This window comes from Grosmannia clavigera (genome assembly GCF_000143105.1).
Source record: "Grosmannia clavigera kw1407 unplaced genomic scaffold GCSC_113, whole genome shotgun sequence".
In the NCBI taxonomy this organism is placed as follows: domain Eukaryota; kingdom Fungi; phylum Ascomycota; class Sordariomycetes; order Ophiostomatales; family Ophiostomataceae; genus Leptographium; species Leptographium clavigerum.
In genome coordinates this window covers 644,588-658,693 of record NW_014040831.1, presented here as the reverse complement: position 1 = coordinate 658,693, position 14,106 = coordinate 644,588, and the positions used below count along the sequence as shown (strand labels likewise).

Below are 14,106 nucleotides of genomic sequence, written 5' to 3'. Positions count from 1 at the left end.
AAAGAACCCCCTCTTTTTTTTTTCTCACACCCCCCCCTGTGGGGGGGCCCCTGAATAAAAAAATATAAAAATCTTACTAACCCTTTTTTTTGGGTTTGGACCCACACGCCCCCCTTTTACCCTCTTCCCAAACAAGTAGATTTAGGAGGAGATAAAAGGGAGGAAGACTTCCGCGCGTTTATGGGCCGAGGTTTTTTTTTGGGGGGCCTGTGGCCATTTTCGCCAACCTCCACGGAGGGAGGTTCCCAAAAATAACCCAGAAGCACGGGCGCCGAACCCGGGAGAGAGGCCCCTTTTATTCTTCCAACCCCCGCAAAGCCGGTGGTTTGGGAATAGCGTTAAAGTTTTGGGCATGATAGTTGATTTTCCGGGTTGCGGAACTGATCCCGAAAAAGTCGCTGCAGTCGTCAACTGGCCGGTAAAGCCTCCGATTTCCGATTTCGAAGTTTTTTGGGCGCCGTGTGTTACCCCCGCGCATTCATAAAGCTTTTCGCTCAAGATCGCACTCCCTTTCAAAGCCCTCTTCGTGGGCAACGTTCGACCTGGCACGATAATAGTATTCAGCCCCGCGGCGAAGGAGGCCGTTAAAGCTTTGAAAAAGGCCTTGACAACGGCTCCTTTGCTGAAGCCATTCAGCTACTGGCGGCTTGTTATTATCGAAGTTGATTCGTCAATTAGATATATCGGCGCCGCCCTGTACCAGCCGCACCCAAAAGTCGGCTACACAGGGCGTACCGTGCTTCACCCCGTGGCTTTCATGAGCCACGCGCTGAATTCGACGCAGCAACGCTATTCAACGCAGGAGAGGGAGGGACTCGCAATTATCGTGGCCCTGCGCAAGTGGCGCAGTTGGATCGAAGGCCTTGATATCACCGTCTTGACAGACCACGAGAGCCTGGCCGGCATGAGGACGAAGGCTGAACCGACCCCGAGGCTAATGAAGTTTCTGAACGAAATAGAGCACTTCAGCCCCGTCATCAAGTGGCGCCCAGGCCGTGAAAACGTCGTCGCTGATTGGCTATCACGCCCTCCGCAAGCAGAAGTGGTGACTTCGATCGGAGACCGTGATGAGCCAATAGATCTGACCCGCGCGGGAAGCTATAAGGGCAACCCAATCGACCTTACCGGGACCCACCCTCCACGGTGGCAACCGATGAAACCCCCGCCGGAGACCCTCCGGCGGCCGGCCAACGGGACCTTGGCACCGCCAGCACTGGAGAAGCCCATGCCGGCTCCTAGACCTAGCCCGCCAGGGCCGAGTCTGGAGACATTGACGTCATGGGATATCCAGGAGATCATGGACGTTTTGCTGCGTGATATCAAGCCCGACTCGCGACTGCCACTGGCCTGGATCAAGGCCCACTTTGGGATCATCAACGGCGCCCTCTACGTCATCAAGGACAGAGACCGCCCGCTCGAGGTACTGGATCAGGAGGAGCTTTTACAGCGCCTCCAGACCCTGCACGAGCAGCAAGGCCACTGCGGCGCCGGTGTGCTTCTTGGGATAGCTAATGGCCGCTACTGGCATCCGTATCTCCTGGTATTGACCAGTCGAGTAAGTCTGACATGCGCAAGCTGTCAGATTAATAAGACCCGGCCAAACCTAGAGACTACGCTGAAGCCAACGCCCCCGGCAGCTCCGTTCTCCCGGTGGGGAGTCGACTTCACCGGCCCTCTGGCCCGGGAGAGAGAGACTCCGATCTACCTAGCCACCGCCGTTGATTACGCGACCGGTTGGCCGGAGGTGCGGCCATGCACGTCACCTTCCGCAGCAGAGGCTCTGGCGCTGCTAGAAACGATAATCCAGCGCCACGGAGCTCCAAAAGAGATTATGGTGACGGGCCTGCAGCTAATCACGGACAACGGCACTGCCTTTTCGGAGACCGGAGCATATAGTGCCCGCTGCAAGCAGCTAAGTATCGCCCTTCTGCCGACGGCCCCGTACCGGCCGCAAAGCAACGGGCGGATCGAACGCTTCCACCGGTCCCTAAAGGGCATACTGTACCCGCTAATGCAGACCCATCCCGGCGTTACAATCCCGAACCTGGTTAGTACGGCGATTCTCATATACCGCCACCGCCCTATGGAGCACGGCTACAGCCCGTACTTCCTGACCTTCGGCTGCCAGCCTCCCGTGCACGCAACGCACGCGCAGTACGTGCGGGAGCTCACCCGTGCAGAGGAGGCGGAAGCAGCTGAACAGCGGGCCCGTGATCTGACGGACCTTGGTGGTATTCGGGATCGGCTGGCCTCCCTGAAGCACGTCCGGATGGCCATACGAGGCCTCCTGCAAGCTGACAAAGCCGCCTCTCGTCACTTCGGTATCGGAGACTGGGTGCTCCGGGCCCGACCCCGGAAGCACAAGCATGAGCCTTTTTACGAAGGACCGCTCCAGGTGACCCAGGTGCTCCCGAACGGCCGCCTTGAGCTTTGCACGCCCAACGGCACCAGACTCCCGAATCCGCAGCATCCCGATAACGTCTTCCCGGCGTACGTCTGGGATCACGAACCCGTCCCGAGCCTCTGGTATGGCTCGAAAACGATGCTGGAAGCTGACCGAAGACGCTGGAGCCAGAAAGCTGGCTTGTAAGTAACGATTTTTTTATACTTTTCCTTGTTTTATTTTTCACCGCCCCTATTATTATCTTCCTGCCCCCCCCGGCCAAACACACGAGTGACTTGGCCGGTACCCCAAATTGCTAGCAAATCACACTGTTTTGGGAGTACCTTTTTGTATATAATATGGAGAAATCGGGGACGATTTCGTTTAAGAAGGGGGCGTGTGGATTTCCCCGAGGTCACCTGACTTGACCTCGGCCGCCGAAATTACTAGATAAGACGAAGCCCTGATCTGCGCGCATACTGCGCACAGTCTGGTCTTCAATGAGTCAACCACCGAACGAAATACCATCACTAGATCTTCTGAAGGCCTTAGAGCTTACTACGATACGTGCAACCGGTCCGGACGAATATCCCACAAGGATTACCGTACGGGTCTTACACTGGTGATCACGCAGAACGTGCGTGACAGACTAGTGGTGCACGGAGTAGAAGCCACAGCAGTTGCTTAAATTCTGCCCCAAAGCGAGCATGGGGACGGAAAATACCACTCTCTGTCTCGTTTGCTACACTTTCTGGCTTTTTGTCAAAAGCCTTACGGATAGTCAGACTTCCTAAACGCATTCTATAGACAGCAAAGCTTCTGGGAGGAGTATTAGGATCAAGCATGACGGGCGGAGGCAGCCGGACTGCCTTACCGCAGTCCAGCTGATTCCTTGTCCCTTATTTTCGGTCGCCCCTACGTCGGCGCGGGTTCGGATATGTGACTCAAATTTCGGCATGTAGTAAACGCGGAAGTATGTGTCGTAGTGTGCACATATATCTATGTAGTACCAGTTCAGACGCCGTCCACCCAATGGACTGAGTGATGCGACATTGGTAAAACGACTGAAATTGAGGTAACCACGCTCATCACAGCCCAGCTTAGTAGTGAGCAGTACGGCCCCGCTGTCTAATCATGAAAAACAAGTTTTTACTACAAACGCTAAGAGGCTCTCCCAGTGCCTCCATGTGAGTCCATACACCCACACAGAAGGGCCCATGATCCACCATGGAAAGAAAGGAAGATGAATGTAGAGTATTTCCGAGAAGGAAATCCACATACTCCGCGTCAAAAGTAGCGACGGTAACATAGATCTCATGTCGATCTTGCGAGATAAGTAGGCGCCTAGAACGAAGGCAAGACGCCGTTCAGTTAGTGACAATTTATTCCAATCTAGAAACAATAGATCAGGGCTCAAATAACACTTGTATCTTACTTCATCGGTCTCTTAATTTTGCGACATTTTTTAGTTCGCTAGGCGGATATTGCTGAATCCATGCGCCATTTGGGCGCCCTCTTGCATTTTTACACCGGATGCGATCTCCTCGCTCTGGTACCGGAGAAATGGGTTCACCTCTAGAATGGCACAGACTTCGCCACCTCAGTTGGTTAAGCAGCCGTCGACCCTGGCCTCGTATATTTTGGTCCTGTCTTTGTCCTTGAATACGAACGGGTGGCGATGTGCGGACCAGCCACCGTTAACATCCTCGCAATGAATGGCTAGTGCATCTAGAAACAAGATAAGAGCCATGTTGACAATCTGCTCATCTTTAACCGCGGGGACCATACGAGCGATTTCTCCTGTAAGGGAAGACGTTTGCTCAAGCTCGTTGATAGAGTCGGTGCCTGCATCAGACAAGCCTAACGTGATCGGAGAACTGTCCTCAAGGTCCAAATCGCTAAAGTCAGCAGCAAGGTCATCTGCAAGGTCATCTGCATCCGCATGTGCTGTGCCGCTAGGTAGGCGAGCACGAGGAGCGGGTGTGGGCGTAACAGAGGTAGCAAGCGTGAAAGTCCCACTTTTTGATCCCACTGCTTCTGCCGCTGCTGCCATCGTGGCCTCAGTTGCTCTCTGCCTTCTGGTCCTATTTGACTGAAGTCTAGTTTCGACGCAGCCATGGAGATGGGCTGGATCTAGACCTAGATTGTAGAGAGCTATTGATACCGCACTTGGGAATAAGTTCCCAAGCTTGACAAATGATTGTTGTGCGTCTACCGCGTTGTCTTGTGCTTAATGGAATCTAAGTATTCCATCCAACTTGATGTCTCCCATCGCTGATGGGCCCTGACCTTTTGAAGAAACTCTTTGTCTGCCCATTCAGGTTTAGAGATGGTAGGTTCTACTCTCCTTTTCTAGAGAATACGGAGCAGAAGGAACTGCTCATTCCAGACGCTGATTCCTTGTGAACGCTGTCGTAAATATATATATATTCTAAGCCTTGGCTTTCCATCATCGACTGCTACTTTTGTTAACTTTGTAGAAGATAGCTGCTTTCTATGCTTGGAGCGCTGATCGCAGACCTCCCTCCCCGTCTCTTGATCAAAGTTATAGATATTCGGGGGTTTGTGAACTAAGGTGTGATATAGCTTTGGCACACTCCTTTTGAAATCCTCAAAATTCTATGAAAATAAGAACTGGTGATAGTTAGAAGGACGGCTGGCATTTGTATTCTTTGAAGCTATATAAACATTAGAATACCCTATCTCTAATATTGTCTAGAAGTCTGCCTAAACAAAGATCGGATGCCGACTTCTATAGGTTGAAATGAAAGCTTTCAATGGAGGTGGTGATAATTTTGCGTGGGCGCGTGGTTGAGTATGACTGCAATACTGTTTTGCGTGAGTTTCAATTGCTCTATTTTCATACTGTCAACTCCGTGAAGGTAATCAGATGCAGAATGTAAGGCACGATAGGCAGTATTTGTTGCTGTGACAACAACCAACGGCATATTACCCCACCGTGAACACGAACCTTTCTTCCTCTTTGCCTTTCTCTTTAACTAAAAAATGGCAGCTATTACTACATCAGGGACTCCATCCCGCGATCATGGAGCATCCTCCGTTTCCACCGGCGTCAAAAAGGCACATCAACACATCCTCCAACTTCATGAGTATCTCAAAGTGCTCAGCTCTTCGCTACGCCTGTTCAAGCTCAGACGTTAACGACACAGACCTCCCCGTCTACAATGCTCACGGGGATGAATCCAGCCGTTCGGTAAAAGAACTGCGGTGGCGAAGAAATGGACTCCAGTTCGATACCGACGGATTGTTGAACTGTTCGGACACTTCATTTCCTCACATTCACGCCGTCGTATGCCGGGGCTTGCCGCTACCAGCCCACGGAGAGCTAAGCGCCATAGAGCTTATGTCTATTGTACAGCTGACCCATTGTCAGGTTCGGAACTCAGTATACAAGGCCCACCACATTATGCCCGTATGAACCCCTCTTCATCTTCTTCATTTACTTCTCAATTAATCACTGGACAGGTTACTATTATATTCATAGCAGACTGCAGCGTGCGTGTTTTGCATGCGAGAATCGACGGGGCGACTTGGCGCGTTCACGTACAGAAGACAGCAATCATTGATCTTAGCAAGCCAGGTTCCTATAAGAGAGAAGAGTGGACACGCCTCCTTTGCTGGTACCAGGCGACGCCGCGTGCGGTAGATAAATCTGTATAGAATGGGGTTTTAAATATAACTGCTGTTAAATGAAAGCAATATTTCGGTATAGAAAGGCTTTTTTTCTCACACTATTCCTACGAATTCTCGTCGCCATCAGTTTGTAGTCCCTTTCCTATGTTGTCGTTTTTTATCTAAAACACTCTGGCCGTACCACTATAGCCTCCAACCTTCTGAAGTCCGCGTAACATCATTTATAGTGCAGTAATCAATGCAACCGGAGAGAGATTGGCAACATAACGTTGCTGTTTACTCGCATTGCGAGATCCTGGGTTCCAGCGGGTCCAACTTGCTCACGTGACCTCTTATGGAGTTTTCCGACGTCTTATCGCTCCGATCAGACTTGAGAGGCCGAGCACGGCAGCCGGTCTCCGACAGGACAGACGACATAAACATGTCGGGGTTTTCAAGCAGCAATTCCAGTACCGCCGGCGGTACGGGTGGTGCACCGACGGTAGCCCGTTCACGACGCAGCAGTGCGGCCTGTCGACGGTGCCACACGCACAAGATCAAGTGCTCGGGCGGCACGCCGTGCCGAGGATGCATACGGTCAAGGAAGGCCGACGAGTGTGTGTATCCACGAAAGGAGAAGAAGGTGACGGTGTCGGAAAGGTAGCCAGACCCTGAAGCGGAGGCGTGGATTGCTTGGTCGACTGACAACTCGCACGTCGTTCCAGCTTTATCAAGAATCTCGAGGCCGAACGGGAGCGGCTGAAGCGGGCGATAGAGAAGCCACAGCTTGGCTCAGCGTATGAGGACGGAGAGGACGACGCGGCCATGGCGGCCGAGGTGGCCAACCCAGTGATGGAGCAGCGGGCCGAGTTTGCCTCGGCGCCGAAGCCGGTGTATGTCGGCGCAGCAGCCTGCACAGCCTTTGCCGATCTTGTCTGGCACCACGTTCAGACGTCATCAGGCAGTAGCCAGTCGGCTGTGTGTGCATCTACGTCCACATGCACGAACACGACTTCGTCGCCATCCTCTCCCGCTCCCTCAGCCCCCCGACAGGTGGCCGTGTTCAACCATCCGACGCTGCGGCGAGCGATGATCGATGGTTGTCATGAGTTCCGGACTGGATCTGGAGCGGCGCCAGCTCTAGCACTACCGAGCCAGTCCTACGCCACTCTGCTGGCGCAGGTTGTACTAAAGTTCGTCGGCCAGGACTACCACCTGGTGAGGAAGCGGTCGTTTCTCGAAAAGGTTGACCAGGTGTACGCACGCAGCGCCAGATCTGGTGTCAGCTACGATGGCACGCCCTCAGCCGCGCCGCCCGACCGCCGGTTTCTGTGCCGCATGTTCATCACCTTTGCACTCGGCGAGCTGTACCTGCGCAAGTCGGCCGTGACGACGGACGGGCAGCAGGCCATCCCGGGCACGCACTTTTACCTGCAGGCAGTCGAGCTGTTCGAGGAGCACTATGAGGACCCGGACATTGAGTACATTGAGACGTTGTTGCTCATGGTCTGTTGCTTCGCTGGTGTTGGCAGTCGTTTGTCGGATTGTCTTATGCTGACTAATAGTCCTTTTATTCGCACGCGCTCAACCGCAAGAACAGCGCGTACAACTACGCAGGCATGGCGCTGCGGCTCAGCGTCGCACTGGGACTGCATCGCAACATGACGTACGGAGCAGAGACGCCGGCGGTGGAGATTGAGAACCGGCGGCGAGTCTGGTGGACAGTCTACATGTTTGACCGGCTCTGCAGCTCGAAGCTAGGCCATCCGGTGATGATCAAGGACGCCGACATTGACGCGCCGCTGCCATCAATGGACGGGCTGACGGCCGACGAGCGCGACGACTTCTTCGACGCAGCCCACCTGGTGGCCAACATTGGGCTCGCCCGCATCACCGGTCGACTGTTAGATCTCGCCTACAAGATCCACCGGCCGCATGAGCGCACGTTCATCCGCGATATCCACCAAATCCTGACCAGCCTCAAGGAGTGGGAGGCGTCGCTGCCGGCCGACCTGCGTCCAGGCCCGACCAAGACGCCATCGTACGTGTCGCGGCCGGTGGCGTCGCTGCGGCTGCACTTCAACCAGTGTGTCATCCTGACGACGCGACCGGTCCTCCTCTTTGTCTTTAGGGGCTACGTGCGACAGCAGACACCCTCGGCCTCGCCCACGGTCATGGCCCTCAGCGAGGCCTGCATCGTGGCCGCCCGGGCATCCCACCGGCTGCTCAAGCAGCTCTGGATGGATGGGGCCATCGCCACGTTTGGCTACTTTGACGCCCACTACATCTTCTCGTCCACGCTCGTGCTCGTGCTCGCCAGCCTGCTCAACCGTCACAGCTCGGCCGATCGCGACGCCGTCGGGCTCTCCTTGCAGCTGCTTCAGTCCATGGCCGACGACGGGAACCTGCCGGCTCGCGAACTTCTCGACCGCCTCGTCTCCCTGCAGCGCAACCTCGCCGCCAGCGTGCATCCCCTAGCCGCTGCCACGGCCGACCTCGACCATCCCCACGTCCTGCTCGGCCCATCACCATCGTCGTCGTCTCCCTCGGCTGTCTTCCGTGCGGCCGAGAGCACGGTGACACCTCAGCAGCCTCTGCCGTCTACGTCCAGCCCTCCGGGCGAGTCACCCTCGTCATCCACGGCCCCAACCATGATTCTCGAAGACCCTTTCCTCCGGCAGTTTCTCGGGCTGCCCTACTCAGAACGCAGTCCTTCAGCTCTGGGCATGACCAACGACGAGATTTTTGGGATCTCGTCGCTCGCCTGGGACATTGAAACGTTGGCAAAAGAGAACTGAATTTCTGCTGTATATCTATCTGTCTATTCTAGGAGCTCTGCATTCACGGCCGTGACCGTCTTCTTGTCTCCGTAAAAGTAGTTCTCCAGGTTGCTCAGAACCTGGCGGTCAAAGTTCAGCCAGCTCGTGCGCGAGCAGACGCCAATGTGCGGCAGCAATGTGGTCCAGTAGTTGGCCCGCAGCTCCGGCCGGACGTCGGGCTCATTTGCATGAACGTCCAGACCGACACCGACGACTTGTTTTGCCTGCACGGCGGCCAGCAGGGCATCTTCGTCCACGAGACCACCGCGGGCGATGTTGACGAGCCGCAGGCCGCTGCTCTTGGCCCGAGCAAACTGCGCCGTCGAGAGCATGTGGTGCGTGTCCGTGGTCAGCGGGCAGGCCAGACAGATGCAGTCGCTGACAGCGAGCAGCGTGTCCAGCGAAGCATGGTAAACGGCACCGTCGGGCAGGCCCTCGAGGTCTCTCGCCGGTCTCGGCTTGCGGTTGTGGTAGTGAATGCGCATACCGAGTCCCAGGGCTGCCTTGCGGGCAATGGCCAAGCCAATGTCGCCCATGCCGACGATGCCGAGAACCTGGCCGACAGGATCGATAGCCACGGGCCCGACCTGGCGGCTGTCGAACCAGCGGTCAGCCCGGACGGCGTGCTCGGCCAGAGAAAAGTACCGGAAGACGTTGAGGACCAGGAAGAGGGCCGTGTTGGCCACGGCCTCGGTGCAGGTGTCGGGCGCGTTGGCATAGACGATGCCGCGTGCCGACAGGCCGGCAATGTCGGCCGCATCGAAGCCGTGGCCGGTGCAGCAGATCAGCTTCAACGAGGTCGGGAAGAGGCCGACTGGCCGGCCACAGAAGAGCTGGTGCGTCGCATAAGGCCCGGCCTTGAGCCAGCCGACACGCACGATGGCGTCGATGTGCGCATAGGCACCGCCCGGCGCCAGTCGCCGGCAGAACTCGTCGACCGTGTCGCAGTCGTAGTGCAGCAGGTTGAAGCGGTTCTGCACGCGGGCCCACTGCTCAGGGTCGACTTCGCGGCACGGCGACTCGACCAGCAGCACAGTCGGCTTGGCCATGGCGGTCGTTGGTTGTTTCTTCGACTGTACTCTTCAAGCGGACTCGATCAATCACGATGTGCTCAAAAGCTGCTGATCGGCTATCGGTCTGCTTGGCTGGCTGATAGCGCATCTCGGCATTTTGACCAAGAATGCCGGACTCTATAAGACGACTACTAAACATGCCGATATCACCACCCCAACCACAACCCCCGACAAGTACTCCTTCGAGAACAAGCCAGATATGCTAAATGCACTGGCTGCGCTGAATGCGTTGAAGTGCTTCGTGAATGTAAGATACCTTACCGTGAACCCCTCTTTTTACACGTCTATTTTAGTATTCCACTATTATAAGAGGCCGTCGCTAGCCGTATGCCTAAATTGACAAAACCCGCGTATGTCAACAGTTGGCTGCACGATACCCCTTTGCCTCTCTACCTCCAAGCTAGGTCTTGGCGAAATCCTTAGTATGATGCCACTCTGTAGCCGCTACGTCGTCTTTGTATCATAGCACAGCGAACATACCGCAAGGCTACCACGATGGCTTGGCCAGAACAGGGATGTATAACAGGAGTAGGACGTGGCAAAACACTGACTTTATAGATTGATAGTGCACAGTCCGTCAAAATTAGGCCTAAGCCTACGGCTTACAACGTAAGCTTCCGTGTCGATTAACCATTTTGACAGTTTAGCCTCAGCAGTTCTCCATCTATTTACTCCGTACCCTCTCACACGCATTCAATTTCTATCTTTTAATAGTTGAAGAGATCGTCGACATACGTCTTACTCTTCACAAGCTCCAAGGAAAGGCACAACATATGCAATGCAACATCCTGTGACTGCCACCTTCTTAGGACGCTTGAATCTTTTACTTCCTACTCCAGTCTTCGCTACTCTTCTCTCCATTAAATCTCCCCTCTACTCTATGCCCAACCCTTGGGTTCCCTGCAGCTTCGCCGCAACAATTTTCTCCTCCCTCGCCTACGCGACCCCTGCGACCCTGACTGGCGCGTCATCAAACATGTCGCTGTACAGTTTGGCCGCTTGTTTACAGGCCGGACCAGTCACACGAATGGAAAAGGCAATCCTAGATGTTGATTTCATGATCGTGTGATACTTGTTACATTGCACACGAGCGCTTCATCAGACGACACATATACATGAGGACATCACCATGCAGCCTTTACAAGGTAACGAGTAACATTTCACGCCTGAACACCTGCTGTCAACGTCCAACCACAAGTATATTTTTTATGCTCGCCTGTCTGAATACAAACCAAAAATAAATAAAGATCAAACAAAAACTTCCAATAGACCAACAAAGAAGAGGGTGAGCACGGTAAAAAGAACGAAAGTACGCGTGTCTGGGGGAAGGGAATCGCTCTGGAACATGTAATGGCGTCCAGCCGTATATGATGAGGAAAATTAGAAAAAACGGGAATGGGAAGAAGGGGCAAAAAGGGGGAAAGGGGAGTAACTGGGTGGGCTTGATGCCATGTTGGGGGAAAAACTTAGGGGGGTATTCGAAAAAGATGAAAGCTCTCTGCGCTCTCTCGCCTCACTGCTTCGTTTTGTCGTCGAGTCCTCTCGGCATCTCAACGCAGCCCTATCACGCTCATCTCCAGCGTCCACACCCGCCTGATCCACACCTTCAGCGTGCCCTCCACGCCCTCCACACCCTCCAGATCGACACCCTCCCACCAGCAGCGACGCGCCGGCTTCCGCCAGAACAGCAGCAGCTTCTGCGCCATGCCCACCGCGTTGCTGCTCATCTCGTTGCCGCGAATGTCCGACCGCAGTCGTGCCAGCGCCAGGCTGCAGATCACTGCCTTGTTCGGCTCGCCAGCACGATGGCCCCAGGCATCGTCGTGGTCAAATCCACTGCTAGTGTCAGCGTAGTTACGAGAAGTGACAGGTGAGTATCAGACAAGTGAACCTACCCTGCCGTGAGCATCTCGATCAGATGTGCTTCGGTCGTGCCCGGCTCGTCGCTGCGCTTCAGGCCTGAGAATATCCCGTTCTGCTTCAGCAGAGCCTGCGCAGCCGCCCGCTTGACCTCAATCATCTCCGCCTGCTGCATGTTCGCCCGCGGCGGAATCGCGTAAAAGTCCAGGTCCTCGCGTAGCACGATGATCCCAGCCCGCCTCGACGCATCCTCTCGGTTGGCCAGCGGGTCAATCGCGCCCACATCGCCCTCCGGAGACGCGCTGGGCGCATCCGACGGTATGGACTGCGCTACACCGCGGAAGAAGTCGAGCATGTACTGGAGAGATGCTGGATCGTACTACAGACATAAGCAGAGTTAGCCACCTGGCTCGCCGTGCCTCGTCCGCGTGCGGGAGTGAAACATACATCGACGTGTATGGCATCACTCTCTCCAAAGCCGCCCATATGGCCCTCGGGAAAGAGGCCGTTCGGAAAAAGAGACAGCAACACAAACTCGGGGAGCGTAAGCAGCTCGTCCCTTGATAGGACAAAGCGTGTTCCCCTATACGACAGTCAGCCTGGTTCATACTCTCGAGACACGAAAAACAAAAAAAAAAAAAAAAAAATAACGAAAAACCAAGGTCCATCGCGATCGTCTCATCGACACCTACCTCGCCTATGTCACCGTCTGTCAGCACAAATCGAACACGCCTTCGGACCCGTTCCATCGAGCGCCGTTCTTACCACCGAGGTTGCTGACCGGGGGTCCCCCCTGTTGCACCTGCGTGAGAATGCTACTAGCTCCTCCGGCGGCCGCCATCAGATACGTAAACGAAAGGAGCGGACTGAAGCCCTCCTCGTATGCTGGTGGTGGTTCTGAGTCGTCGTCCTTGCTGCAACCCGATGATTCTCCTGGCCGCTTAGTGTCGGCAGGTAGGGCTCGCTTAGTTTCCTCCTGAAGAGTGAACGAAGATGAAGATGCTTGCTGGTAAGCACTACTGGCGTAGGCTGGTGCAGCTGCTGGCGAAGTCGGGCTGGAAAGGGCTCCAATGATCGAGCTGAACGGAGGCGGTTGTGTCGATGGAGGCAGCGCCTGATTCTCGGTATCTTCGGCTTTGCCACGGGAGCTCCCCGGTGATGGATATTGTGGAGGAGGACTGAGCTGTTGGCTGTCGATCCTAGCGCAAAGACTCGCTTTTCCTCGTTCCTCTATCTCTTCTATCTCCACACTCTCGTCGTCCTCGGCAGCGGCGGCAACGGCCTTTGAGGCGCTGCTACTCGAGATCTCTCCGTCGTTGGCAAAGCGTCGGCCAATGGCAAGGGCGTAGCAATCTGTCACAGCCGCGGTGGCTTCTTCTGGGTAGTGTCCGGTGGACAGCAACGGCCCCGTCAAGTTATTGGAAAGCCTGAGGTCGGACACGGTGGATGGTTGGCTCGGGGTCTTTTGCTGAAAATAACTCGTTCTTTGGCTGTGTGGTCGACGACAGCACACGTGTAGAGCGCGAGAAGCCTGCTTCCCTCAGATGGATCCGCACAGACCACAAATAACGTCGTAGTTGCCGTTCTGTATGCTTGGGAGCATGTGTATGGGGGATGTCGTCACAAATCGGTCCGTAGATTGCGGCGCGCGTGACGAGAAGGGCAGAGAAGAGGGCGCGAGCAGCACGAGGGCAGTCCGAGAGGCTCACTGTCTGCAAAACAAAAGAAATGAGCTGATTCAGGCGGTCATCTGGGAAGAACCTGATGATGGACAGAATTAGAGCAGATCGAGCCAGGCCACAGAAGCGACAGGGCAGAAAACTTGGGAGCGTCGACAAGGAATCGAAGTTGCCGGGCGACAGGGAGCACAGGACACTGTCAGGAAGCACGGCCGAGACGGATTGGTTGGTGATGGCCTTTGCGGATGAGCTGCGTTGCGAGTCGTAATTTTTATTTATGTTGTCTCTGAACGCAATTTCGAAAGGGATGGGGGCAAAATCACCACTGGCCCAGAAGGAGCTACCGGGCCTGTCCACTGCACTACGATCGTCCTGTAAAGGCCGCCGTTCAACTTTCCCTCATCTCTTCTCTCCCCTTAATTCCCCATCCGTTAGTCTGCCCGGTCCGTGCTTTCCTGGTCCCCAAGCGCCGAGGGATTAGGGGGTTTGTTAGCCGCCCGTCCCCCAGCTAAGCCAATCACTGCCAAGAGTCCCAGTAAGAAACCGCTGTTCGTCACCGTTGCATGCGGCATCCCACACTTCTACTCACCCGCTCGTTAATCTGCTCATTGTTGTCACTTACTTCGATTTCTACTGGTTTTTGTACATGTCTATCAAGC

General features: G+C 55.0%; 4 protein-coding genes across 4 annotated transcripts; 1 reads left to right on the top strand and 3 right to left on the bottom strand.

The window, feature by feature from the left end:
• Positions 1–3,983: 3,983 nt before the first annotated feature.
• On the bottom strand, positions 3,984–4,436 carry CMQ_3376 (uncharacterized protein; the record flags this gene model as incomplete). The annotated part of the gene is made up of 1 exon (XM_014319314.1): positions 3,984–4,436. The coding sequence occupies one exon, from the start codon at positions 4,434–4,436 to the stop codon at positions 3,984–3,986; it is 453 nt and encodes a 150-aa protein (XP_014174789.1).
• Positions 4,437–6,458: 2,022 nt separating this feature from the next.
• Positions 6,459–8,814, top strand: CMQ_4238 (c6 zinc finger domain containing protein; the record flags this gene model as incomplete). Its single annotated transcript, XM_014320176.1, has 3 exons — positions 6,459–6,676; positions 6,742–7,522; positions 7,582–8,814. 3 exons carry the CDS (start codon positions 6,459–6,461, stop codon positions 8,812–8,814), a joined length of 2,232 nt encoding a protein of 743 aa, XP_014175651.1.
• A 23-nt stretch (positions 8,815–8,837) lies between these two features.
• CMQ_3360 (glyoxylate reductase) lies at positions 8,838–9,884 on the bottom strand (the record flags this gene model as incomplete). Its single annotated transcript, XM_014319298.1, has 1 exon — positions 8,838–9,884. The coding sequence occupies one exon, from the start codon at positions 9,882–9,884 to the stop codon at positions 8,838–8,840; it is 1,047 nt and encodes a 348-aa protein (XP_014174773.1).
• A 1,574-nt stretch (positions 9,885–11,458) lies between these two features.
• CMQ_3436 (uncharacterized protein) lies at positions 11,459–14,056 on the bottom strand (the record flags this gene model as incomplete). The annotated part of the gene is made up of 6 exons (XM_014319374.1): positions 11,459–11,744; positions 11,804–12,147; positions 12,216–12,351; positions 12,497–13,258; positions 13,329–13,697; positions 14,037–14,056. 6 exons carry the CDS (start codon positions 14,054–14,056, stop codon positions 11,459–11,461), a joined length of 1,917 nt encoding a protein of 638 aa, XP_014174849.1.
• Between the last annotated feature and the right edge of the window lie 50 nt (positions 14,057–14,106).